This window comes from Solanum pennellii, chromosome 11 (assembly GCF_001406875.1).
Source record: "Solanum pennellii chromosome 11, SPENNV200".
NCBI lineage: Eukaryota > Viridiplantae > Streptophyta > Magnoliopsida > Solanales > Solanaceae > Solanum > Solanum pennellii.
This window is the reverse complement of record NC_028647.1, coordinates 62,445,545-62,472,563: the sequence shown is the minus strand read 5'-3', so window position 1 is coordinate 62,472,563 and position 27,019 is coordinate 62,445,545. Positions and strand designations below refer to the sequence as shown.

Genomic DNA, 27,019 nt, shown 5'->3' with positions numbered 1-27,019 from the left:
ATTTGAGACTTTTATGATAATTTCAATCAAAATTTAAATAATTTTGAATTGTTTTCTTGATTAGGAATAGTTAGAAAAAGGATTTAAATGAAATTTCTTCACTTTTAACATGTGGAATATCAAAATATTCTTTTCCAAAACCCAAGAAAAAACAAATCATCTTTAATTCACAACAACCAAAAATTCGAAAAGACTAAAACCAAAAAGTGTATTCTACGAACCATGCACCTTCCTAAAGTATGTCGAAAGAAAGGTGCGAAATCATGATTTAAAGTTTAATCTCTTCATTTCGTAATAACTTAAGTTTTGAGATGTTTCACGTTTTTTAAGAAAAGTAGGTTATCATATAAACTGAATATAATTTTTTATTTTTATCTTTATTAATTATTGGCAAAAATAACTAAACATTAATTATAATAACTAATTCCAATACTAACTTAAAAGGAAAAATTGGAAGAAGATTTTAAAAATAATTTTGAAAATTGAAAATTAATTTGAAAAATGAAAAAAAACTCAAAGCTTAAGTTATTATGGAATGAAGGGGTATGAATTAAGAATTTTAATTCTTTTGAATATAATTATTAGTAAATTTAATAAATATTTTAAGATAAATAGCATATTCAATAAAGGGAGCCCAAACAAAACATATGGTATGATATTGATCCTTGTATAGTTGTATTAGTATGGATATAAGATTAATACAGTGACAAAAATCACATACTTTTAAGGTTAAAATTATCATTTGTCTCTTATAAGTTTATAATTACAAAAATTTCTCAAATGATACAATAATATAAGTGCTGATACATTAATTTGATACGCGAGTTACATTAATCGTTAAGTAATACATTACATTTTATACATGATACACTAATCTGATGTACATTTTATACATGATATATTAATTTGATGCGCGAGATATATTAATCTAATGCACCAGATACATTATTTGATGCACGAGATACATTAATTTGATGCGCTGATACATTAATAAAATGACGAATTTCGGGGATAATGGTAATAAGAGAACTTAAAGGTGAGATTTTTTTCATTTATCCTAAATTAAATTATATTAATTGATTTATCCTTGTTTTCTATGTGAATCCAATATTGTATTAATATTGGTATGATTACAAAAGAAATGATATACTATTTGGGTTTTTTGTAATTGGGCTTTTTATTTACTTTGAGATGGCCACATATGTAACGGCCCGTTATTAAAAGTGGCTAGAAATGGAGTGGGCTTACACCTTTTGGTGGATAAAAATCGCAAATATTAACCAATTTTCAATTCTTTTGATAGAAAAAAAAAGGGAAATTTTTCAAAACAACAATATTTTGACATTTAATAGGATTCCATAGCAAACTTTCAATATTTATTAAAAATGACAATATTTTAATTTGTTATGAGTTGATTTATGTATTTTTTTCTTTATTTAATTTAACATAATATAATTAAGAAATGATAAACTAGAGAAAATCAAGGGACGATATTTCAAATTATATTAAGTTGCTAAAAATCTTTCTTACTTTCTTTACAAAAGATTTTACAAGACCTAAAATAGGTGGTCTCTTCCTTCTTCATAAAGGCCATTTTTTGTCATTGTCTTTCAAAATTAGTTATTGTTATGAAAACCTTAGAGTTTTATCTATTAAAAAAAATATTTTTTTGAAATTTACAAATTTGAACATCTATTCTCACAGTGTATTTATTTTATTTACCATATTTTTGTATCCTTTCTTAAACTGTATCATTCCAATATGTATGTCATTTGTATTTGTATTCATTCTAGTTTTCATGTTGTATTTTCATATGTTATTTGATATACTTTTCTCACAATGTATTTATTTTATTTACCAGAATTTTGTGTCGTTTCTTAAATAGTATTCATTCCAATATGTATGTCATCTGTATTAGTTATATTCATTCTAGCTTTCATGTTGTATTTTGTATGATTAAATTTGTATTTCTTTATTAGTTCGTATTCATTCCAATAGGCATGTCAAATGATTTTGTAGTTATTTAAGAAACATATTTGTATTCATTTTATTTTTTTATTGTATATTTTATTTTTCTCTTTAAAATTATGTTTCCTTTCCTAAGTTGTATTCATTCTAATAGATATATTATTTGTATTTGTATTCATTCTAGTTATATATTGTATTTTGATTATGATATAAATGTATTCAACATCATATTAAAAAAATGTATATTAAAATGTACTCAACATTAAACAAAATAATCATATATATGAAATTCTAAAATCTACAAATCTGAAAAAATTAAAAGAGAATCACAAAAAAAAATTGAAAATTATAAATATATGATGAATATATTAAAAAATTCAAATGAAAATTAAAAGATTTGACTAAAAATCCATAATATGTATAATCCGTGCTTTAAACATCAAATCAAAACCTAATTTCGAATGATAAAAATTATCTTGCCAATCGAGAAACTGCTTGAAGTAATAAATAATTTTAGTTTAACAATAAAGAATTTCTTGGTGAGCAACAATTTAGCACCTTGAAGGAATCTAAACTTGAAAGCTGAGACATGGTGAGGAAACATGAAATGTGAGGAAGAAAGTTGACTAATAATAAAAAAAGTAAATTGTATTTTTTTTTCCAATTTATAACGGTTATTAGTGTGTATTTTTGTCCAATAATGACTCTTTTCATAAATAAAATTAATTTTAAATACTAAAATATACTAAAATATTATTTTATAAAAATATTGTCATTCTGCCAATTTAAATAAATATTTTAAATTGTTGTTATTTTGAATAATTATGTTAATAATTGTGACTTAATTGCTAATTTATTCATAATAAAATCACTATTATGAAATTTTAGCTATATGATTATCGTGAAGTTTTACAAATTAAAATTAAAATTCCGTGATATTTACTAAAAAAATAAAAATAAAGATGATGAGTTGACCTATTTACCTCAAGTGTATTTAACCACCACCTTAAAAATTACTACTAAACAAAAAAAGGATATTCATTTTCTTAAATGACTTGAGAAGAAAGACACTTGAAAGACATTTTCCTTGTTATTTAAAATCTTGACATTGTTATTTTAAATCTCGACATTGTTATTTCATATTATATAAAAATAATACCACAAGTTAGCTCAAAGAGAGAACAATCGATCAAACCATATATTATAAGTCTAGAGTTTTGATTTCATCATTGTGGGATGTAACTCATCCATCACTCCCTCCTCCCGTCCAAATCCAGATATTCTTTATTCAACTTTATTATTCAGTCTAGTGTACATATATTTATGGTCCAGAGTTATTTTCATTCTTGTGACTGTTCGAGACACTAAGGAGGCCATATTAGAACTACAACTTCTCGAGAACCATAAGGGCTCAGATTGAATCACATCTAACTCTAATACCTTATCAAAATTGATCTCGAGTCTAACTCACCCCAAAATTAGATCAAAGGAAAAAGAATTGCTCAAGCAATAAAAAGAGACCACGGTTCTCGTCCTTCACCAATATGCAATTCATTCCATTCATCATATCGCACATTGAACTAAAGTGTTCAAATGAAAATTACCGATAAGTTTAAAAAAACGTCAATATAATGATAAAAGGGTATTATGGTCATTACACTTGAGGATAGAAAAAATTATATAGAGATATAAGTTATCCTTCGTCTCTCTCAAATGGCTTCAGCCATGGATATATCAACAATGGCGCAAGCCATGCAGCTCCATGCCCGGTTACTCAAATCGGGTCAAGAAGACCCAACCCATTTCCAAAATCTCAGCAAACTCTTCACTTTCTCCGCTCTTTCGCCGTCCGGTGACCTCACCTACGCCCGCCATATCTTAACCAATCTCCGAACCCCAAATTCATACTACTACAACACCATGATTCGTGCATATTCGGATTCTCTTGACCCGACCCGATCTATCACCCTCTTCCTCTCAATGCATTGCAGAGAAGAACAAACCGGGGTTGTCGTACCCGGACCCGATAAGTTCACTTACCCGTTTGTACTTAAAGCTTGTTCGAAGTTACGGAATACCCAGATGGGGAAACAGATTCATGGGTTGATTTTCAAGTCGGGTTTGATATCGGATCGTTATGTGAACAATGCCCTTATCCATATGTATGCAGGTTGTGGTGATTCGGGTCTTGCTTTGAAGGTGTTTGATGAAATGTCTGAAAGAGATGTTGTTTCTTGGACTTCAATGATTGATGGTTTTGTTGATAATAATAGACCTATTGAAGCTATTAAGTTGTTTGAATTGATGATGGAGAGTGGCGTTGATCCGAACGAAGCTACTCTCGTTTCGGTTTTGAGAGCTAGTGCTGATACTGGAGCTTTAAGTATTGGGAAGAAAGTTCATACCTTTGTGAAGGAGAAGGATCTTGGTATGAAGGCTAATGTTGGTACCGCGCTTATTGATATGTACGCGAAATGTGGGTGCATAGATGATGCACGACGAGTGTTTGATGAGACGATGGATAAGGATGTTTACGCTTGGACAGCAATGATATCTGGTCTTGCTAGTCATGGGCTATCGGAAGAGGCTATGGAAAATTTTGAGTTGATGAAGAGTTGTAGTGTAAAACCGGATGAAAGAACGATGACTGCTGTTTTATCAGCTTGTAGGAATGCTGGTTGGATTGGTAAAGGATTGTATCATATAAGGAGTATGAAGAAGTATAAGTTAAGACCAACGATTCAGCATTATGGATGCATAGTAGATACATTTGTACGTGCTGGACAGTTAGACGAGGCAGAGCAGTTTATCAGGAAGATGATGCCAATTGATCCGGATGTTGTGCTATGGAGGACGTTGTTATGGGGTTGTAAGGTTCACGGAGATGTTGAAAGGAGTAAACGCTTACTAAAGGACGTTGAGCTTTTGAAAATGGACTCTCGTGATTGTGGGAGTTATGTACTTCTTGGGAACGTCTATGCAGCCACAGGGAATTGGAAGGAGAAGGCGAAGATGAGAGAGTTGATGAATCAAAGAGGATTAGTGAAGATACCGGGGTCTAGCAGGATTGAGATTGATGGCAACGTCCATGAATTTACAGCTGGAGACTCCAGACATGTTGAAGCAGAACATATTTACGCAAAATTGGATGAAATGGAACAAAACGTTAGAAGAGAAGGTTATGATCCTAAAGTTTCAGAAGTCTTACTTGAAATAGATGATGATGAGAAAGCATCTCAGCTTCTCCATCACAGTGAGAAACTCGCGGTGTCCTTTGGACTCATCAGAACTGACCCGGGAACTGTTATTAGGATAGTGAAGAACTTGAGGTCTTGTGAGGACTGTCATTCTTTCATGAAACTAATCTCAAAGTTATACCAGAGAGAGATTATCATAAGGGATCGTATTCGTTACCATCATTTCAGGGATGGTGAATGTTCTTGTGGAGATAGATGGTGATTGTACGAGTAGTTGTCGTTGAGAAAATGTACCAATAGTTTGTTTTTTGCACAATTTTGAAGGACTTGAGATCTTGATCTTTCTGCAATTGTTGTTTCACAAAAAATACTGTTTACTTCTTATTGACAAACCTGTTAATAGTGTCATTACAAAGCAGCAACATACCTAGCAACCTAAACACCAAATTTACAATATTAAAAACAAACCCTATACAAAACTTCCCTTTTTTTGCACGACCAAAGATTCGAGGTAGCACAGTTTTATGCCAGCCAGGCTCAGCCTTCAAACAAAATGAGTCACAAAGATATCTTCCTGGCTTAGTTTAGGATGATGCTCTAGAGCAAAAACATATGCAATGTAAACCTACAAGTGGGGTTTGGAGAAGGTAGGATGTACACAAATTTATCCTTAGCCTAGATTCTAGAATGTACGCGGACCTTACCTTTTACCTTTGTGGGCTAAAGAGGCTGTTTCTAATAGAGTTTCAAAATCTTCAAATTAAGCTGCAAGTACTATAATAACAATAAGGAGCACAATTCCAAAAATCACCAGGAGTAAGCAGGTCTGCAGAAATCGAAGTATAATGTCAAAAATCTACAGACAATAAATTATTCAGTTCGAGGAAAATAAAGTGGAACAAGGTATGATGTGCACAAAGTGAGAAGGAACAGAATCACGAGTTCAAATTCGCAGATACCAGGTAGCAGATGAGGATGATGTAAAATTGGAGTGTAATTGCATTTTTGAATATTAAAGAACTTCACAAAACCACTTGAAATATTCTCAAACTTTGAAACACATAACCTAACCACTAATTCCTTCCACATATTTCGTCCCTTTTCTCATTTTCTGATACATCAACAAAAAAACTCGAGCAATTTCATGACTAGACTTGTTAAGATGAAATTTCAAAGTCAATCACTAGCCGTTCGCGAGGACTCTTCACTTTTGATGCCACGCCGTGTCGGATTCTTCCAAAAATACAGTACTTTTGGAGAATCCAACACGTGCACGTTGACATTTTTGAAGAGTCCGGACAACATAGAGTACTACATGCTTAAGCACACCAAACCCGCATTTTTGTCTTTAGTATGAAGAAGTGTGAAATATGTCAGATTTACCAGAGATGAATTTGATCTTTGGGTCTTTGCAGCTTTAGCAAGTTGTGTTCTCCCTTGTGCAGTTGCAGCATGAGAGTTCTCAATGTTGGAACCAATATCATCTAAAAAAAACTGCAAACATCAATATATGTATTCCTATGTACCGAAATGCTAAAATGAAAGAGAGTGATTATACCAATCATGGTTCCTTGCTCGTGAACAAGCACGGCAAGATCCTTGAAAATCTCATTCACTTCACCTATCTGTTGTTGTACTTCTTGTATTCCCTGGTCTCTTTCCTCTATAATAGCTTCATTAAATGAAATCTCATTGTCCAAAAGAACAACCTCTTGTCTGCAGCAGAGGTACGTGGAAGATAAAACAGAAACTAAATATCACGAAGCCAAAATTTGTAATTAAAGAAGATATGTTAAAGGGGGTAAAATCGTTGATCTTATATGACACTTGCATCACAATATACTTTTATTTAATGTGCCTGAGATCTAAAATTTGTAACTTCAGCATGTTGTCATTGCAAGCAAATAACACTGGATGTCAGTTCCCATTTTAAGGGTGAATTACAGTTATCATCCTCTGACTTCCCATCGTTGATGTTTGTGACAAATTAAAGAATACCTAAGGAAAAAAAAAAGGAATAACATACCATGTCTTCTCATAAAAGTATTAGGAGCCCCATTCACATTCCAACTACAATTGATAACAAGCCGGTATTTCGAACACATCACATTAACATCAACTTTGCCTTAAGTGTAATTTCGAAAAACTTAAGTTTGTTTCAGAAAAATCTCAGTTAGATTCATATCATATTTGACACCTCTTCCGAACAATTTGTCTTTGCAGAAAATTTACAATATTTTACGTCGTGTTGCATAAATGTAAATCACCAAAGTTCCAACACCTAATCGCAAAGCTTGAAATGTCATCTGATTTCTCTACACACCAAAGAATCCTCCATCTAATTTACAATAGACCAAAAAGTCACCTTGAATCCAAATTTAAAGACCAATTTCATGTAATGACCCTTCTTGTCATTTTTAGTATTTTATCTTTTGTGCATCGTTTAGAGCGTTCCTATAGCGATTCCAAGTCATTTATGACTTGCTGGGACTGACAGATCGGTCACCTGGTCATTCGTTTGGTTATTGTGTGAGCTTTAGTATTTTTGGAGCTTATGAACCTTGAACGATCATTTTCGATCAAAAGTTCAAGAAGATGACATCAGAATTCAATTCTGACGATTCCATCAGTTCCGGAAGGGTCATTTTAGTCTAGTAGCATTGTCGACATGACTCCCAAAGTTTTCAGTGTGAGTTGGTGTGATTAGGCGTTTTAACTTTAAGTTTAAAGGCTAAGTTTGACTTTAGTCAACATTCTGAGTAAACGCGCTCGGATGAGAATTCCGTCAGCGCGGTTAGCTCCGGAATGTCGAGTTTGGTCTAGTTTGACCCTTCTTTCGGGTTTTGAGGTTTTTGATATTTTTCCGAGCCCTTTTGTGGTTTTTGACTTAAAATGGCCAATGGAAGTGGGACCCACATTTTATCGAGATGACCTCTGATGAAAATTTCGACTGCGCCTTTGAGTCCGGAATGTCGACTTTGGTAGGGTAGCATATCTATTTTATTTTTATCAGGTTCCGAACGGATTCCGAGCACCCGTCGGAGACTTTAAAGAAAGTAGGCAAAGCTGAATCTGGTGCAGCCCCTATAAAAACCCCAACTTTCAGCTTTATGTTTTACTTTGGAACTTGATATCTTGAGCGATACAACTCCGAATTGGGCGATTCAAAAGGCTAAGTTGTGAGATTTTTCGAGGGCAACACATTGGTGAGCTTGGAATCTGATTTGGGGACACGATTTGAGGTAAATTTTGGGTTTTAAATGCTGTCATAGCTCATTTTCGAGCACAAGTTTTGGGAAATTTCAGAAGGTGATTTCTTGGCCATTTTAGGTCCGAATCAAGTGATTCAAGAGCCTATATTGTGGGGTTTTTCGTGAGGATCGTCGTGGTGTGATTGGTTTTGGCTGTTGGAGCTTCATTTTTGGTAAAATCTGGTAAGTAGCTGCTGCCATTGTTGCTGATTTTTAGCTTAGGATTTGGTTTTTTTTTGTTGCATGTTAATGTTGGGACCGTCTTGAGTCCTGAATTGTGCTCCATTCTGCTATACAAGTTTCGAGAGTTATTTAGGACTTTTATTTGGGGTTAATTCGGGATTTCTCAACGCGGATCCCATTTTTTCCATTTTGACCGTGAAATTGACCCGTCTCCGTTTCTTGCAATTTTAGTGTTTAAATGACTGTAATAACGTTGTGACTCTATTTCTGATAGTGTATCAACGTTTCGAGGCCTTTTAGAAAGTAAAAGATCCGGGGAGTGAATTTTGGAGCGCGCGTGATCTGCGTTCAGGTAGGCTATGGTTTCTCTTCTTAGACTGAACTCGAACATGTGAATGCATGTTGATTAGTTGGAATTTGGGTTGGGTAGTTATTGGATCATGCATAGGTGTTAAAAATTATATTTTCGGCCTTGTTCTGAGAATTATCGGGTAACTGTGAGCATGTTTATATTGACCTTCTTTGCTATATGAATTACTTGTATGTTTGAATACTGGTTGTCAGAAGTATGTTGAGCCTTAGTTTAGGTTTGACTAGGGTTTTCCTTAGAAATGCATGATTCAAAGTCGGTAGGACTTAGTTTAGCCCCGACGTCGCTCGGCCGGCTTAAATCCTTGTAGACTGATGTAGCAGACTTGAGTCTGATAGTTTGGTATTTAGCTAGACGATGAGCTTGCTCTAGCGATAGTTACTCTTATTTCTTAGATGTTACGGCTTCTCGAGTTACGTCAGTGACAATGAATTCCGCTCCGTGATTCAAAGTTGAGTTTCTATTCGACTGTAAGGTCTTACATTGATTAGCTAAGTCTGGATGGTGTTCCATGGGTTTATATGATTATGGATAGATAAAGACTCTTTCAGCATGCTATATCGACATCTTTGTCGGGTATCCGGATTTAAGGTCCGGCCTCGACCATCCACATACTTATGTAGAGCATCCGGTTAGAGGTCCGGCCTCAAGTATGTAGAGCATCCGGTTAGAGGTCCGGCCTCAGTTACTTATATTTTGCAATTGGCTACTTGTGTAATTCTGGTGAGTGTCCGGTTCAAGGCCCGACCTCCGTACCGTCAGATTCTACTTTTTGGTTCGGTGTTCTTTGGCCTCGAGTTCTATTCTCCTTAAGTTATAGTTATTTTGTGTACGCGTCGGACTTATGGGGGTCCGTTCGGGTTTTTATTTAAACTTGTGCACGAGTGTACCTTCTGGGCTTATGGTGGGTCCAGTTAGGTGTAGTTAGCTTATTTATATTAATTTAGTTAGATCTTTATACACTCGTGTGCATTATTGTGTTACTTAGCCTTCCGTTCTTGACCTCTAGTTTTGTGATTTCGTCTTTTCATAGTGCTTTACTTTTCTAGTTCAGTCGGCCTATGATGCCTACTGGGTACCTGTTATTTGGTACTCATGCTACACTCTGCATCTATTTTCGTGATGCAGGTCCGAGCACCAGTAGTCAGCGTTGATCGAGTTTGGAGCATTTCTGGTCTGGAGACAGGGGTGAGCACACAGCGTTTTGTACTATTTCAGTCTCCATCTGTTTATATAAAGACTTGTCTTTTACTTTTCGAGACAGTCTAGTTTCGGTGGTCCACTGTTGGGACTTGTACTCGTTTTGTTGGTAGCTCTGTATTAGTGACTTCCAGGCTCTGGGAGGGATCCTTAATTGTATTTATGTTTTGGTTTGCTTATGTTGTTATAGTAATTTTGCTTAGTCTTGTTTAGTTTCTACCCTCACACCCATTATGTGTTGTTCTGAGTTGTGGTTTGGCTTACCTACTGATGGGTTATAGTAGGTGCCTTCATGGCTCGAGAAATTGGGTCGTGACATTTCATTTCCTTGTGCATTCAGAAATTGACAGCAATCTTGCTGGTAAATTTTAGTAATTAATTGAACCATCGGCACACAAAATTATGATTAAGAGTAAGCATCAAAGAGTACTAATAGTAGGCTATTTTACCTTCTAGATTCCACAAGTAGAGCTCGCTGTTCTTGACTTTTATCTGAAGAGACATCTATCTCACTGTTCGTGTAACTGTTCACCAAAAGAGGATGAAGTTTTATTTGAGAATATCAAACAGCAAGTTCAATTATTGAGATACAAGTTGCTTTTAATGTACTTCATATTTCTAACTAGGTTACTATAAGTAAATTCCAGTAAAGTATAACCCATCACTTACCTAGAAGGAAGAACTGCTTGGGGAACAAAAGGTGAATATGACGTTTCCCTCTCAGCTGCAAGCCTCTGAGCTTTTTGAAACTCCTTCAATACAGCTTGAAAATCTTTAGCAAGCTTCGCATCTGTAATTTTCTTGCTAGCCTGAGAACAAAAGAATGAATTCACATTATAAGTAAAAAAGGGAGATGTAAGAAGAGCAAGAAATAGAAACAAGGCTGGCAAATGTTTAAAATGTAAAAAATTGTAATGAGAGAAGATGAATATATGTTTTGCACATACATATCAAAGTGCAGAACCCCCAAGTCAGAGACAGAGAAACAGAGGAGAGCACTATCTGAAACTTACACTGACTTCAATTCGATGATCTGTTTCACTGGCTTGCTTAAGTTTAGCAGAAGTATCTTTCACTAATTGCCCAATATGTAGTCTTGTCTTGTGCCTGCAGTTGAGAAAATCAGCACAAGTACCAAACAATTTTGAAATTATTTTAATCTCATTATACCCATTATGGAACTACAAGTAGTTTGTCCCCTTTCAGCACATCAACACACTATAATTGTTGCTGCGGCATTAAGTTGGGTTTGGGATTACAAACATTGGACTGCAAAGCTGGTATTAAGTATCTGCTTAAGCAATGATTCAACATTTAATCTCAAATCCCAAAGATCAATACATTGCCTTAACCCACCCTAGAAACTGCTTTTTTTCCTTGTTACCAACCCATAACTTAGTCCTCTATTCACACTGGGAAAAGGGCGAGACATTCACCCTGTTCAAGACGAAGGCATTTCATAGGCAACCCTTGCAGTGCTATCCCACTTTTTCAAACATTATTTTGGTGTCACAGGGCTATGGCACCTATTGACCCAATTACCTAAATGATATTCTGAAAAGGAACTGCTAGAACAAAAATCATCACCATAAACATGTAAACATGAAACGATTATTCATATCACCTAATAGAAGCACTGTGTTAGACAGATCTGGACTATGTTCTTACCATTTTTGGTGTTTTCTGGATCATGCCATGATGCATAAAACTTGCCCTGTGCAGATGGTATGAACAGTCAAATATCAGAGGAGAACAGACAGTACTGGATTGCTATCACCTGGACCCTGCTTGCGTTTTATGCTTTACTTACCCATACCTTTAGCCGATTTAGCTCTTAATACAGGGTCATTCAAGTCAGCTTTTTTTGTTATTGGGATGACGGAGAGGAACAGTAGATGTTCTAATGACAAGAGAGACGGCATAGAACAGGTTAGGTGTTTGGAAAATGTGTGCCTATGGTGTAGGAAGGCTCATATATCTAACTCACTACTGGATCTCTCATCTCTCTTTTTTTAAATAACCATGGTGTCCAAGCCAGCTAGAGCGCACCTAAACTTATTTCACGGCATACCTTTTACCTCCTACCACCAGGTACTGGGTAACTCAATCTACCAAGGCTAGGACAAAGGAGAAGAAATCGCCTAGTGTTTTCGCTTCCGTTGGGATTTGAACCTGAGACCTCATGATTCTCAACCCACTTCATTGACTCACTATTAGATCTCTTGTACTCCTTCAGTATTTAGCAGGATGTTCCTCTTTCTGATGTACTTATTTTGGTATCTTCTAGGTACCGTATCATCAGAAATAATAATAATAGCTTTTTCTAGTGCTATTATATATATATATATATACACACGAATTCACTATGGTAAAAGGATTTTGAAGAGACAACAGTTAACCAATATTGTCATTATGCTGCTTATGATTAATTACTCAACTTGCACGCTTTACGTAGTGAAGCACATGTACCACTTTTGGTGCAACATGAAACCTTCTTCTTTTTTGTGTTTCACGCTCATATGCAAGCGGACTTCCATAAGGCATATGCATTGCAAATCAAAACTTCTTTTCATACTATCTCCTTAGACCAGAAAACATGCTTTATCATCTATAACTAAACACATATCCTATACCTGCAAATTGTTTCTGATAAAAAAAAAGGACAAAGTAGATGGTCATTCTTCTACCTACAATAAGTTCATCACCCCACCTATAGGTTTGTTCTTTTCTCTTCTCCTTCCAAATGTCTCCCTCCAGAGCCCAGACTGTCTATTTTTCCAAGTATACAAGATATCACACTCTGTAAATTTTCCAACATAAATAAGAGGCTGCCATTTCGCATGCATGAAAGCTCTATGTTCACATACACAACAACATACCAAGTGTAATCACACAAGTTTGGCCTGGAAAGGATAGGAAATAGGCATACTACCGCACCACTTTTGTTCACATACACAACAACAACAACGTACCCAATATAATCACACAAGTGAAATCTGGAATAAGCTTATGATGTACGCATACCTTATCTCCTACTACATTGCTAATGATTCTTAAAAGGCTATAAATCCAGAAAAAAAATCAACTCAATTATACCTCAACTATCAAATCCTATCAAAATCATGCAATGACAATAACCAAAAAAACAAACAAAAAACTCATTTTTACAAATCAAATATCAGATAGAAAAACTCACAACTTGTCACGTAGCTCCGGGGTATCCTTAGGGGTACCTAGGGTGTTAACCAGTCTCTGAAAAGTGGAAACGGCGGTGTTGATCTGGAAAATTCCAGAGGCCAAAGCTTGAGTCGCGTCTTGCTTCCCGTTGACATTGCTCCGACGAGGACCCGATGATCGACCGGAATCTAGATCTTGAAAGCTCATTTCTTCGAATTTTGATCAAAATTCAGAAATCCAAAACCTAAATTCGGCGAAAATGGAACGAGAATTTGAGAAGAGAGATTGGATTCGTGCAACACGTTTAACTGCTTCTTTTCTTTTTTTTCCTATTTTAGAGTCCGATTAAATCTGAATTTATGAAGAGCCTATAATTGTTTTATGAAAAAATGCTTTTTATTATATTTAAACTCGAAATTGTATTTATATAGATTGTATCGTTCTCTAACTTTATATAATATCAAGCATTCTGAACAATAAATCTACAAGAAAAGTTGAATATAATAAATAAAAATAAAATAAGAAGAAAAAAAACTAAAATGACGATACAATCACATATAAATCGATCATTATATAAAATGAATTTTTTCATTATTACATAATAATACGATACGATATAACTCAAATAACAATAAAAAGATTTGTTTAAACTAATCAAAAAGAGATTTTCTACTAAAGGCTAAATTGATAAATCATTGACGCTTGAAGTTGTCTCATCGTAAATATGGTAAATAGAGACAATGCACGAACTATACTAGCATTATTAATTTAACTGAATTTGAATACATTTTCGATTTTGTAATATGAGTGAAATACACTCCTAAATTCACATCAAGTTTAGGAGAGTTTTCAATACTTCCTTTAACGTTTTATTAAGAGTTTCATGTTCGTACAAGAATTTGAAACCACTTGTTACGTCATGTGACGGATCCAGGATGTATCTAGAATCGAATGTGATTGTTAATATCACCACTACGATACAATATGCACAATCATTCAAGAACGCAATCATATTAGCATTATCGATCTAATTCAATTTAAATACACCTCCGATCTTGCAATATGAGTGACAAACATTTCTAAATTCTCGTTAACTTTTGAGGCATTTTCAATATTTCTCTTCATTTTATTAAGAATCTCGTGCTTCTAGAAGAGTTTGAGACTACTTACTTATATCATGTGGTAGATCGAGATTGCATCTAAATTTAGTTAATCAAATAAAAAAAATATTTATGATGTTATCGATATTTTAGAAATAAAACTAACAATTTATTATTAAATTTTAAAATATTTACAGTACTTTTATATATATATATATATAGAGAGAGAGAGAGAGAGAGAGAGAATTTCAATAATTTTGTGACATATCTTATAGGGAAACTTACATATACATACGATAATTAAAAATATTTACCATTTATAGTAATAATATTTCTTTTTTACTTGATCGTTTTTAATTCATTTATAATACAAGTTTAATTTATATTACAAAGAACAATTTTTTATTCACATATAATATAAATTTTAATGATAGATAATTCATTTGTCACACATTTTAATACACTTATAATACAATGTGTCAAATTTTTACCAAACAAACATAATATATTTTAAAAAACAGTTATAATTCATATATATTGCATACATAATTCACTTTTAACACATATTGCAGATTTAACATAATATTACTATAAATGATAATAAATAAAAAATATTACTAAAATCAGTAATTATTTATTAAAATATACCAATTTATATAATTTTCCTATCTCATATCTATGTCAAAAAGTTTATCATTTTTAGCTAATCACAAAACTAGTTAATTAAAAGAATAATTTTTATATTTATCAACAACAAGGGAAATGTGACAATCATTTAAGGATAGTGAGAGTATTTATTGTTTTTCTATTTTTAGTTTGCATTTTTTAAAAATTTATTTTGTCCTTTTGTATTGGATTTGGTTTTACTTGCAATATCCGTGCCTTCAATTAATATGATCCACTCTATCATGACATTAAATATTGATCCATTTTTACTTATTCAATATATTAAAATAATTATTTAATTTTATTAGTTTAATCTCAAAATTAAAAAAAAAAATCATTTTATATTTATTTATTTTAAATATCAATAAATAACTTTTAATCATAAAAATGATATAATAAAAATATTCAAAGAATTTATTATTTTTGCATAAATATGTCAAGTCAAAATAAATAAATAAAAATGAGACAATATTTTAATTTCTAAATTCACGTCATATAAATTTATCTTCTTAACATATATATTTTTCAGCGTTCAAATATAAAAATTTAATTAACGTAATTGTCAAAATTTTAGACAGTTTGAATCAATAATAACATTATTAATTATATATTTCATGTGATTGCATATATAAAATTAGGGAAAGATATAATGCATACTATCTAGTAAAATTTAAAAAAAAAAGAGATAAAATACACAATATTTGGTAATTTCTATGAAATTATTTTGAAAATTTTCGATCTAAATAATACATATCGATATAATGAGACAAGGAACATATAGAAATGAAAGTCATTCGATTATTTTTAAAATTCTAATAATTTACGACAGTAAGAAGTCTCTTGTTTGCACCATTTCAACCATTTCGTTCTATTAGAAATAGTCTTTATATCTTTACAAGATAAAATTAAAATCACATACAGTTCATTTATATATGCCATTTTTATTTTGCAAAAAAATAAAAATATAATTAGACGCAATATTTTACGAAATTCTAATTTTATTTATAAAATAACCTATTTGATATAATTTCATAGTTACCTACTATAAATAATTTTTTTATGGTAATACTAAAGTATCATCTGAGAAATAAGTTATTCTGAGATAACCATCTCAAAATAAGTTTTCTCCTAATTTTATGCCAATCATATATGAGATGAATTCTTCTTAATTATTCTTTATCCCTTGTATTAAATGAGCTTTTGACATATAATATACGTAAAAATAAAAATATTCATTAGTTTTTCATTTAAAATCTGATATCTATATTGATGTTATAGGGCCCATTCAAAGCAAAACTATCGATGAAAGATCTTTTATATTTTGAGCTCAAATATGAAATATTTGATTAACAAAAAACTAACTTCATTTACGACACCATATATAAAAGGAAAAAAGGATAAATATACCTGTAACTATTGTAAATAATATACCCCCCGTCACATTTTTCGAACGTTAATACTCCTTTCATTCAGAGACTAGAACATATACGCCCTTCATTCTAACAAAAGACTAAATAGAAACAAGTTAAACAATCTTATTCGTCGATTCGATACTTAATAAATGTCAGACCAATGCATAAAATTCTGACACATATATGTCTGTTAGTGTAAAACATATATATGCTTTAGTTTTTGAACGACAAAAACACCAATATTACAAAAAATGATGAAAAATATTTTCATACATTTATAATAGTTCGGAGATATCCCGATATAAAATAATAAAATAGTGTATTCTTAAGAAGAACGTTAGAAACAAAAAGGATAAGGGTGACATCATTTTTGGTGGAGAACAGAAGGAACCATACGGCACCGTTTTCATCACTTTGTCTCTCTAAATTCTCTTCGTTAACCATTGTCTTCTTCTGTCACTCTCTCTCTCTCTCTTCTTTCTCTCTCTACACAAGCTTAGCTAGCTAGCTCCAGCAGTGTACTAGTACAATTCTCACTCTCACATTCCTCTTTTATCTCTCACACACCAACACCTTTTACGGTGTGTAAAAAGTTCATTGCTTTATGTGAAAGTTTTCATTTTTCAAATTTTTGTTTTCTGTAGCTGTTTTTGAAAGTTGAAAAACCCTAGCTACAAGTTAGATCCACGAATACCCATTTGGGTAAAAGTTAGTTTAGTGTAGTTTTATTTGAGCTATGTGTTAAAGGGAAAAAAAATGGCTAGCTCCGACCCGAATAAGCGTCCTCGACCCGGTCCATGGCCACCTGCACCGGAATCTGCAGCAATGCCGCCTACTTCATGGGCAAAGAAAACTGGGTTTCGCCCAAAATTCTCTGGGGAGACGAATGCTAGTGATTCTGGGCAAATTGGGATACAGCAGCAGTCGACCCGGAGGAGAGAGTCCGACCCGAATTTGGATCTTGAAGCGGGTCGGGTTAGGCCTAGACAGGAGAAGGTCAATGGGGAAACTACAGGTGAGAAGGATAAGCCACCTGTGAGGAAAAGGAGAGACTCTGATGGTGGTGGTAGTAGTGGTGGTGGTGGAGGAGTGGCTAAGAGTACTAATGGACAAGCAGTTGGTACTACTGCTACTGCTGAGCCAGCTGCTGTAGCTACGACTGCAGCTGCGGCTCAGCAGCCGTCTCGAAGAGTTTCGAGGAATGAAGAGGTTGTAGATGTGTTGCCACAAGTAGTTGATGATGATGGTTTTATGTCTAGGCATTCACATATGAAATATGAGCTTAGAGATACTCCTGGTCTTGGTGAGATGATTTTTGAATATGTTGTTGTTACTGTTCTTTCCCATGTCTGTTGTGTAATGCTTTACATTTTGCGTTGTTTTCGTTGTTGTTATTGCTCCCATTTATATATCACCTTTTTCGAACAGTTTGGCATGCTTTATTTAATCCGAGAGTCGATCACATTATACCCTCTAAATACCTTACTTGTGGGATTACACTGCATATGTGTATGTTGTTGTTGTATCGTTTGAATATGTTAGTTCAGTGGTGCCACTGAGTTCTTATTTGAACACGTTAGTTAATCGAAAAAGCTAGCATTTTTCACTGAATTCCTTGTTTGATAGGATGATGAGATGCTATGTGTTTGTGCGGTTTGGTCCTTTTTCTGTTTTGAGCATGTAATTGTGATAAATGAGCATTGGCAAATGTATTTAGATTTAAATTAAGATGAGTTACACCTGTTCATGTGAAAAAGATTTGATCTTTAAGTTTTAACTGTGAAGTTAATGATGTATATTGATATGTAGCAGTTCCTATTGAACGATATGTATTTAAAATTATCTTTTAGTGTTGGGATTGTTGATATTAATTCCGCTTGTGATTGGAAAATTTGTCATTTTCCATTGAATTGCTTGTTGATAGGATAATCAAATGCCATCTATTTGTGTTTTCTTGGACTTATCTGTTTAGAGCATGTAATTGCGACATTGATTATTGAGTATAGCGAATTGTAGTTTAGGTGGAAAATTAATATTAGTTACATCAGTAAATGTGGAAAAGATTTAATCTTTTGGTCTAATAGTGAATTTACTGATGTATGTTCATATGTTGCAGTTCCTATTGGACTCTATGGATTTCAACATTATCTTTCAATATTGGGATCGTTGATATTAATTCCACTTGTGATAGTTCCAGCAATGGGTGGTAACTATGTGAGTATTTTACTTCCGTTTATTCTTATTCATGCTATGTTTACTATAGTGTAAGTTTTGTTTTATTTAACTGATGTGAACTGATAAAAGTTAGTACTTATAGGAGGATACATCAAATGTCGTCTCCACTGTTCTCCTTGTGTCAGGAGTGACGACGCTGTTGCACACGTCATTTGGCTCGAGGTTACCTCTGATACAGGGGGCTTCATTTGTTTATCTTGCTCCTGCTCTTGCAATAATTAACTCCCCAGAGTTCTTGGCATTAAAAGGAAATGTAATGTTTCAAAGCTTTTTCTTGCTATGATTCTTGTCTCACCACTGAATTTAACAATAGTACTAATTAATGGTTGCCTATCAAGTCGTTATTCATGTCAAAACATAGTAGTAAGAAGGTCTCCTACTTGCAGAAATTCAAGCATATCATGAAGGAGTTGCAGGGAGCTTTAATAATTTCTTCAGCTTTTCAAGCAATTCTTGGATACAGTGGGCTGATGTCAATATTAGTGAGGTAAGAAATTCTTGTTCAACATTTGTATGTATTCTTCTCCGTTGTCATGTTGTGCTGCCATGCCAATATATGCTTTCATAATTATGCAGCTAATATTTGGAGCCTCATGGACGCTAATAAAACTGAGTAGTCGATTCTGTTGCTTATTGGATCTTTTCATCATCATTAGTTCTCAGCTAAGACAATTCTCTTCATTATATTCTGCTCAGTGTTGTGAAAAGCGCAGAAAAGCGCGCTTCAAAGCGAGGCGACCCTTGTGCGCTTTTTTATCTTGAGGCGAGGCGATCTGAAAAAAGCTCTCGCTTCAGATGAAGAAGCGAGAAGCGACCCTAAGGTTATAGAAAATTTTAAAAAAAAATTAGGTTTTTTTTTTAAAAATAATCTGAAATATAACCTTCTCTCTCCTCACGACTCTTCTTTCACGACTCTTTCCCTTCTTTCTCTCCTCGCGACTCTTCTTTCACAATACTTCTTTTCCTTCTTTCTCTCCTGACGATCTCGACTGAGGCTGCCTCTCTCTTCAACCTCGACCGCGACTGCAGGTAACTTTTTGTTCATCTCTTTTTAGTTAATGTTTATTAGTTCATCTCTATGAGTTTCTTTTCTCCTGAAATATACAATCTTCACCTGTGCTTCATCTCTTCATCTCTCTGAGTTTCGACTACTCTAGTTTTTTCTTCTTCTTCTCTTCTTTCTTCATCTCTGCTGCCTGCTCTATTTCTAATTACTGACTGCTGCCTCCTCTGTTTTTTTTTCCAATTCTTTTGGTTTTTTTTTTTTTTAATTTTGTGATCAGTCCAGCAGCCTTGTTGAAGAATAGGATTGAATCTTTGTGATTTAATTATGTTTTTGATTTTTTGCTTTATATGTTATGACTTATGAGTATTTTTGCCTATGTAATTTCTTTCAATCTAAGACTATATTACCTCTATTTAGTTATTTAATATTTTTTTATTTTTATACTAAATGTCGCTTTTTTTTTTAAAAAGCGCGCGCTTCGCTTCACGCTTCTCGCTTCTGTGAAGCAAGCCCTCGTCGCTTTTTTCCGCTTCTCGCTTCCCAATACACTGATTCTGCTGGTCAAATTATACCCAGTAGATTGATCAATATGACCTACAAGCATTTTTTAGTGCTAAAATATAGTGATGTTCCGCTGTGCTTACGATGCTATATGATGTTGGATGATTTTAGGGAAAATCAGGATTTATTTTTAATTGACTCCAATGGAGTGGTCTCTAGGGTGCTAATTGAAGGACAAACATTTTTTTCTTCACACCGTTAGTAGGTCTAGTAGTTTAGATTGGTTAGACTGAGCCACCGATTTCATTGAGAAGGTAATTCATTCTTCTTCTCCCTTCCCCAAACACTTATTTTACTGTCTTTGGTATTTGTGTATTATGATCGTGGTGGGGCCTTTCCGTACTAGTAGACGTTGTAATACTCTTGTGGTTTCTTGTTCTTCAATTTCTTTTGCTTTGTTTCTTGTACTTAGATTATTGTATTATTTTGTTGTTGCTGTTGTTATTCCTTTTTTTTTTTCAGAATGCTTTGTCGTGCTATTCTTAGTATTTAGTTGTGGCTTCTTCACTTTTGTTGTTTCTTTATAGCTTTTCCTTGAGCCAAGGGTTTATCGGTAACAACCTCTCTACCTCGCAAGGTAGGGTTAAGGTTTGTGTACACGTTACCCTCCGGAGACTCCACTTGTGGGAATACACTAGGTTTTTTATTATTGGGATCATGGAGGGACCTATTTTTATTTGACCGGTCCCATATCATTTGCTTAGTTACCTTTTATCTTTTTCTTTTTGGGCAATAGAAAATGCCATGAATCACTTGAAAACAATATGATCTTTAACAATGTTGTGTTATTGAGGAGGGTTCTACTATTCGTGGCTGTTTAGCGTACTTAATAATTCAGTCTATGGTTATTACTAAAACAATAATAATTCAGTCTTTGGAGGCAAGAAAGATTGAGACTATCCTATAAACTGAATTATTATCATTCTCAAAACAATAATTCAGTCTATGGTATAGTCTCAATCTTTCCTGCCTCGAGATGATTGATCAATTGGAATCAAATGATAGACGATAACTATAAAAGATAATCTTGAAAGTCTCATCTTTAGATATTGACTACCAGACCATATAGATGACATATGAACTTGATTCCCCTGCCGTAACATATTAACAGAGGAAGTTCTAGTTAACGATAACACATAAAAAGAAAGGAATGTTGTTCTTCTTATAACCAATCCTCCACAACTATTTCTTCTAGGTTTAAGTAGACTTCAGTCACTTTATAAATTCTTGAATCTTAAATGGTGAAGCATATGTAAGAAGAGCTACGTGACTCACTTTAAGATTCTCGGCACAAAAGAACAAGGAAAATTTACAAGTTGAGGTTTGGTTCTTATAGAAAAATGATATTTTCTTGGTCAATTAGCTACTTCTTGGTCATTGGATAATGGCAACACAACCAAAAACATTGTGATATATGTTGGAAACTATTGGTGATGGGTCCCCTTCTACCTTTCTTCACTCAAATACCAAATCATGTTTCCTACTCGAGACATGCACCTACCCACAGGTCTCGAGCTGTACTACCTTTACAGTTGAGCCAAATCTATTCTAGAAGAAAAATTTACTGCCACTCGTAGTCTTCTGTTTCTTTTCCCTCCCCCCTTGTCATTACAGTTTTCTCTGGAATTCTTTTGTATAGGTCTTGCGAAAATTTTAGTTTCTAACTTTACTAATGCAGTTAACAAATGATCGAATTCCATGGTTATAATCAGAAATTAAAAACAATAACTGAATGAATTAATCTTGTCCTTTATTTGGCTTTCTCTAGCATAACCTTTCTAACGTTGTTTTTGTGCTTTCGAGGCTTTTGGTTTTAACTGTAAGCTTCCTGCTTCTTTTCATTCTTCAATATTCTTATTTTTGTACTCAAACATGGTGTGGAAATATTAATCTAGACACTGTTTTTCCCTTTTCTGGTCTAGGTTGATCAATCCTGTGGTTGTGGCTCCTACAGTTGCTGCTGTTGGACTTTCATTCTACAGTTACGGTTTCCCACAAATTGGTACATGTCTTGAAATTGGAGCGGTGCAGATATTGTTGGTTATTCTTTTCTCTCTTGTAAGTTGCCACGTTGTTCTTGTTTAGATATCTTCCTGTATCATGTAGAACAACTGAAATGTCTCAGTACAATGTTGGTCACGACATTTTCCTTTATTTTTCTGCCAAGGTATATCAGATTAACATTTTCTTTTGCAATTATATGATGTCTAACTTCTTCAATTTAAATCTTTTCTTGTCATGCAGTACCTCCGTAAGATATCTGTTCTTGGTCATCGTGTGTTTCTCATCTACGCGGTAAATCTGTGGTTTACTTTTTAGCTTTTATTCCTTTTCTGTTTGCTCACCTTCCTCTAACGATGCATTCATGTTTATGTGCAGGTTCCATTGGGTCTAGCAATAACATGGTCCGTAGCTTTCCTTCTGACGGCAGTGGGAGTATATAGCTATAAAGGCTGTGATGTGAATGCACCAGTATTAAATATAATATCCGATCACTGCAGAGAGAATATCCCTAAGATGAAGCACTGTCGTGTTGATGCTTTACATGCATTAGGATCTGCTCCGTGGTTTAGATTCCCTTATCCATTGCAATGGGGTATGCCCGTCTTCCATTGGAAAATGGCTCTAGTAATGTGTGTTGTATCCATAATTTCATCTGTGGATTCGGTGAGTTGTTTCCTTGTTGAGTTTTAGTTTTCTCATCTTTATAGTAACAAGTTACTCCTAAATTATCGCATTTTCAGTAGTGTCATCTTGTGAGCAGAGACTTATTTAAGAGCTGTCTGACATTAATATAGACCTCAACTCAGTTGCATCATTAATTGTGCGGACTCTTCACTTTTGATGCCGCACCTGTCTCAGATTCTTCAAAAATACACTACTTTTGGTATCCAATACGCACCCGTTGGCATCTTTGAAGAGTCGGAGCAACATAGGACTTGCATCACTGTGCCTTGAGTCAACTTGAGGAAAATATATTGGTCAAGGAGAACTTTTTATTTATTACCGTGGTGCTCGGGCTAGCTTGTGCGCACTTCGACTAATACCTCCCATCTCCCGCCAGCAACAGGGTACCATGTATCTCTGTTGGGAAGTAAGCGCCTAATGTTTTTGTCTCTGCTGGGAATCTGCGACCCCATGGTTCCCAACCCATTGACCACTAGGCCACACATGCGGACTTGTTGGATATCTGTGCATTTTGTCTTAATGCAGCGTTGTGGGTTATTCCCCCTTGTCCCAGCAGATGACCTCTTTGCAAACTGAACGAATGGAACACCCTCAGCTACGTGTAGCCTATGTAGTGGAATTTCAAAATCATAGAGTTTGGATGTTTTAAGTACTAAATTCATATGTATTAGATAATTCTTATTACTTGATCAAACTAAAAAAATGTACTAGATAAGTTTTATATTCTTGATATTGTGTGCCGCACTTCGACAAGTGTGCGCATAACCTCTTGGTTTTCACTTAGAGCAAGCATTGTGGTTCTTTGCACTTTTGCTTTCAGACACACTCGGATACTTGCTTTAAATATATTCTCAATGTTCCAAGCTTGTAAATTGACTTACTATTCCCGGACTGCCTCTTTGCTTAATAGTTCTCTTCTCAAATATTGGACAATATATAGAATGCAGCGTTGAACTGTCATTTTCTTTTTTCTAATTATTCTTTTGTCAACTTTTAGATTGGGTCATATCATGCATCATCATTGTTGGTTGCGTCCAGACCGCCAACACCTGGTGTTTTAAGTCGAGGAATTGGTCTTGAAGGTCTTTGTAGCCTCTTGGCTGGTCTATGGGGCACAGGAACTGGATCTGCAACTTTGACTGAAAATGTGCACACGATTGCTGTTACCAAAATGGGAAGCCGCAGAGCGATTGAGCTGGGGGCTTGTGTTTTAATTGTCCTGTCTCTTATAGGTATGTTTCTAGAGGTACCTTTATGAATTTATAAAATTCGCATAAATATCCTTCATAGGTTGTAGGTTTTTCTGGAAACTGTTTAACATTTTTCAACTCCCAATAATTAAACCATGTTTCATGTCAGGAGGTAGAAAAAAGTACTGATTTTGTGTTTCGAAAGAGGAAAAGAACTTCGGTTGACCTTTTTAATTCCACAATCTCTATGTTCTATTTTGTGTATTTTTTTTTAAAAAATAAAAATAGATTTCATATTAGAAACTTCATAACCGAGATAGATTAGCATGTGCTCTAATTTGGTAATGAGATGATTCACTCGGACCATACAATGAAGAGAAAATTGGACATAAATACTGGATGTCGTAAGATACGAAAACTTGCAGCATATCTTTGTAAATATCTTTGCCGATTTGAGAAGAACTTTTGGATGTTACCTTTGTTAAATAATGCATCTAGTCCCCTCTCCATTCATCATGTTCTACTGTTCTAATGATTTCAAAACTATCTAAAGGTGATGAATCTTCCTGAGTGAATTCTACTAGTTACTAATTCCGATTACTTGGGAAATGGGACATACAATGAAGAGAAAATGGTACAGCCTCTCTACCTCCCAAGGTAGGGGTAAGGTCTATACACTATCCTCCCCGGCCCCTACTTGTGGAATTACATTGGGTATGTTGTTATATACTATGTTTTTATCCGCTTCATTTTTGGGTTTGTGGCACTTAAACCTAAACTACTACTACCTCCGTCCACATTATTTCTTTTTTTAGAGTCAAATGATAAGCACTTTGACTAACATTTTACGATGTACTTTTTCATCATATTGATATGCAAAAAATTGCAATTTATAATACTTTTCGTATAGTTTTTGAATATCTAAATTTTTTGTTTAAAATATCGAATTAATGTAATCTAGTTTCACTTTGAAAATTAGTCAGTCTTTCAAAAAGCGCAACATGACAATTAAAAGTGGACGGAGGGAGTATTTCTTGACAAAGATTGAGTATAGAGATGTGAATCTGATTGATTCTATCATTCTTTGTTTGTCATTATGCATAAGGAATGGGATGAAGAATATGTGAACAAAGAGATATACAAGTTTGCTCCGACTGGCCCAGGGAGGGAACTTTTTTTCCTATATTAGAAAACTTTGAAAAACTAAGCATTTCACCTTATGGTCAACAACCTTGAGGAGGTTTTCTTTTGTTTCAAGGGTCAGGAGCATTATTATAGACCCAAAGGGGTAATTTGTGTTAATTCTGTTCTTAATTTAGAGAGGACTAAAATTATTACCCCTTTTTTTCATTATCTAGATCAATTCGATCATGTCAACTAAGGAAAACAAGTTGGAAGCGTTTATCACGATTCTTTGTCCCCTCCTCTCCCCTCAAGAAACCCCACATCTTACAGTATTGTGAAGAGAATTATGTTTAATATTTAGGAATCCCAAAGTAATTTAGTGAAGGACCTATACTCCTGCCTCGAGCTCAGAACCTGTGCACCAATTGGCGTTGTGTTCCAACTCTTAAGGGATTTCTCGAGTATTAAAAAAAGACAGGCCTTTTGGTTTAGTGGTAAAGGAAGTACAACACAGGATGTGTAGGAAAACATCTTGAGTTTGAAGCCCCTCGAAGATTAAGCTTGGTGTTTAAGTGGGAGTGGGAGGAGGGTAAGGAGGCGTACCCAAATTCCTCCGAATATCATGGATATCCTATGTCTCTCACTTTTACCCTTGAAAAGTCATGTACTGGTGTAACCGACACCTATTTGCATACATTGAGTCACCTATTTGTCATAGGGATGTAGTGCTTAACCATGCTCCCTTCTGTCATGCAAACAGGTAAAGTAGGAGGTTTTATTGCGTCAATACCGGATGTCATTGTTGCAGGCCTATTATGCTTTATGTGGACAATGCTTACCGCCTTGGGCTTGTCAAATTTACGCTATAGTGAAGCAGGAAGCTCGAGGAACATTATCATAGTTGGCCTGTCTTTGTTCCTATCGCTCTCTATACCAGCCTATTTCCAACAGTACGGCACTCAGAAAAGCAACTTGCAAGTTCCGAGTTATTTTCAACCATATGTCGTGGCTTCTCACGGTCCAATCCGCACAAACTTTGGAGCGGTATGCAGCTTCGACTTTAAAGCACATGAACTAAAATTCTCTTGAATCGGTCCTAAACTATTTGTTTTGCAGCTAAACTACGTTTTGAATACATTGTTATCACTCCACATGGTGATAGCATTCTTGGTAGCTGTGATCCTCGACAATACTGTGCCAGGGAGTCGTCAGGAGCGTGGGGTGTACGTTTGGTCTGACCCCGAAACAGCAAAAAGGGAACCTGCTGTAGCCAAAGACTATGGATTGCCATTCAGAGTTGGCAAACTCTTCAGATGGGTGAAATGGGTTGGACTATAAAGCCCGGGGTTATCATTCGCTGCTCAGAGTTTTCATCTAGCAACATTTTTTCAAGCTCGTCAGGGAAGTCTCGCCAGAAAACGAACATGAGGCAACACGACTTCTCCACACGCGAGGCAAGTTCATCGAACAAGTAGGTCTTATAGAGAGGGAGATAGTTGTGTACATGTAATATATCAGTTTGTATAAACTGTATGTAGTTTAGTTGAAATATCCAGGTGGAACTATTTATCTCTTTTCTTTTTTCTTCTTCTATGGCTCCCATTTTGATTTACATTTCTGCAGAGTTGAAAGATTCATCTATGTATGTACCACAGAGATTAATATTATTCTTTTTTTTACATTAATGTCA

General features: G+C 34.5%; 3 protein-coding genes and 1 long non-coding RNA gene across 4 annotated transcripts; 3 read left to right on the top strand and 1 right to left on the bottom strand.

The window, feature by feature from the left end:
• The first annotated feature begins 3,522 nt into the window (after positions 1–3,522).
• Positions 3,523–5,515, top strand: LOC107004860 (pentatricopeptide repeat-containing protein At4g21065-like). The gene has a single exon (XM_015203243.2). The coding sequence runs from the start codon at positions 3,682–3,684 to the stop codon at positions 5,425–5,427; it is 1,746 nt and encodes a 581-aa protein (XP_015058729.1). The 5' UTR covers positions 3,523–3,681; the 3' UTR covers positions 5,428–5,515.
• A 6-nt stretch (positions 5,516–5,521) lies between these two features.
• On the bottom strand, positions 5,522–13,681 carry LOC107004861 (syntaxin-22-like). Its single transcript, XM_015203244.2, has 7 exons — positions 13,366–13,681; positions 11,183–11,276; positions 10,839–10,978; positions 10,619–10,693; positions 6,724–6,881; positions 6,549–6,649; positions 5,522–5,991 (listed from the first exon to the last, which is right to left on the bottom strand). Exons 1-7 carry the CDS (start codon positions 13,551–13,553, stop codon positions 5,926–5,928), a joined length of 822 nt encoding a protein of 273 aa, XP_015058730.1. The 5' UTR covers positions 13,554–13,681; the 3' UTR covers positions 5,522–5,925.
• LOC107004862 lies at positions 7,873–10,371 on the top strand. The gene is made up of 4 exons (XR_001454791.2): positions 7,873–8,407; positions 8,496–8,599; positions 8,874–8,951; positions 10,098–10,371. It is a non-coding gene; the product is annotated as an uncharacterized LOC107004862 (long non-coding RNA).
• A 3,599-nt stretch (positions 13,682–17,280) lies between the features above and the next one.
• On the top strand, positions 17,281–27,019 carry LOC107004629 (nucleobase-ascorbate transporter 12). The gene is made up of 10 exons (XM_015202910.2): positions 17,281–17,827; positions 18,641–18,738; positions 18,842–19,012; positions 19,146–19,246; positions 22,249–22,384; positions 22,571–22,621; positions 22,706–22,993; positions 24,012–24,246; positions 26,090–26,373; positions 26,446–27,019. Exons 1-10 carry the CDS (start codon positions 17,281–17,283, stop codon positions 26,665–26,667), a joined length of 2,133 nt encoding a protein of 710 aa, XP_015058396.1. The 3' UTR covers positions 26,668–27,019.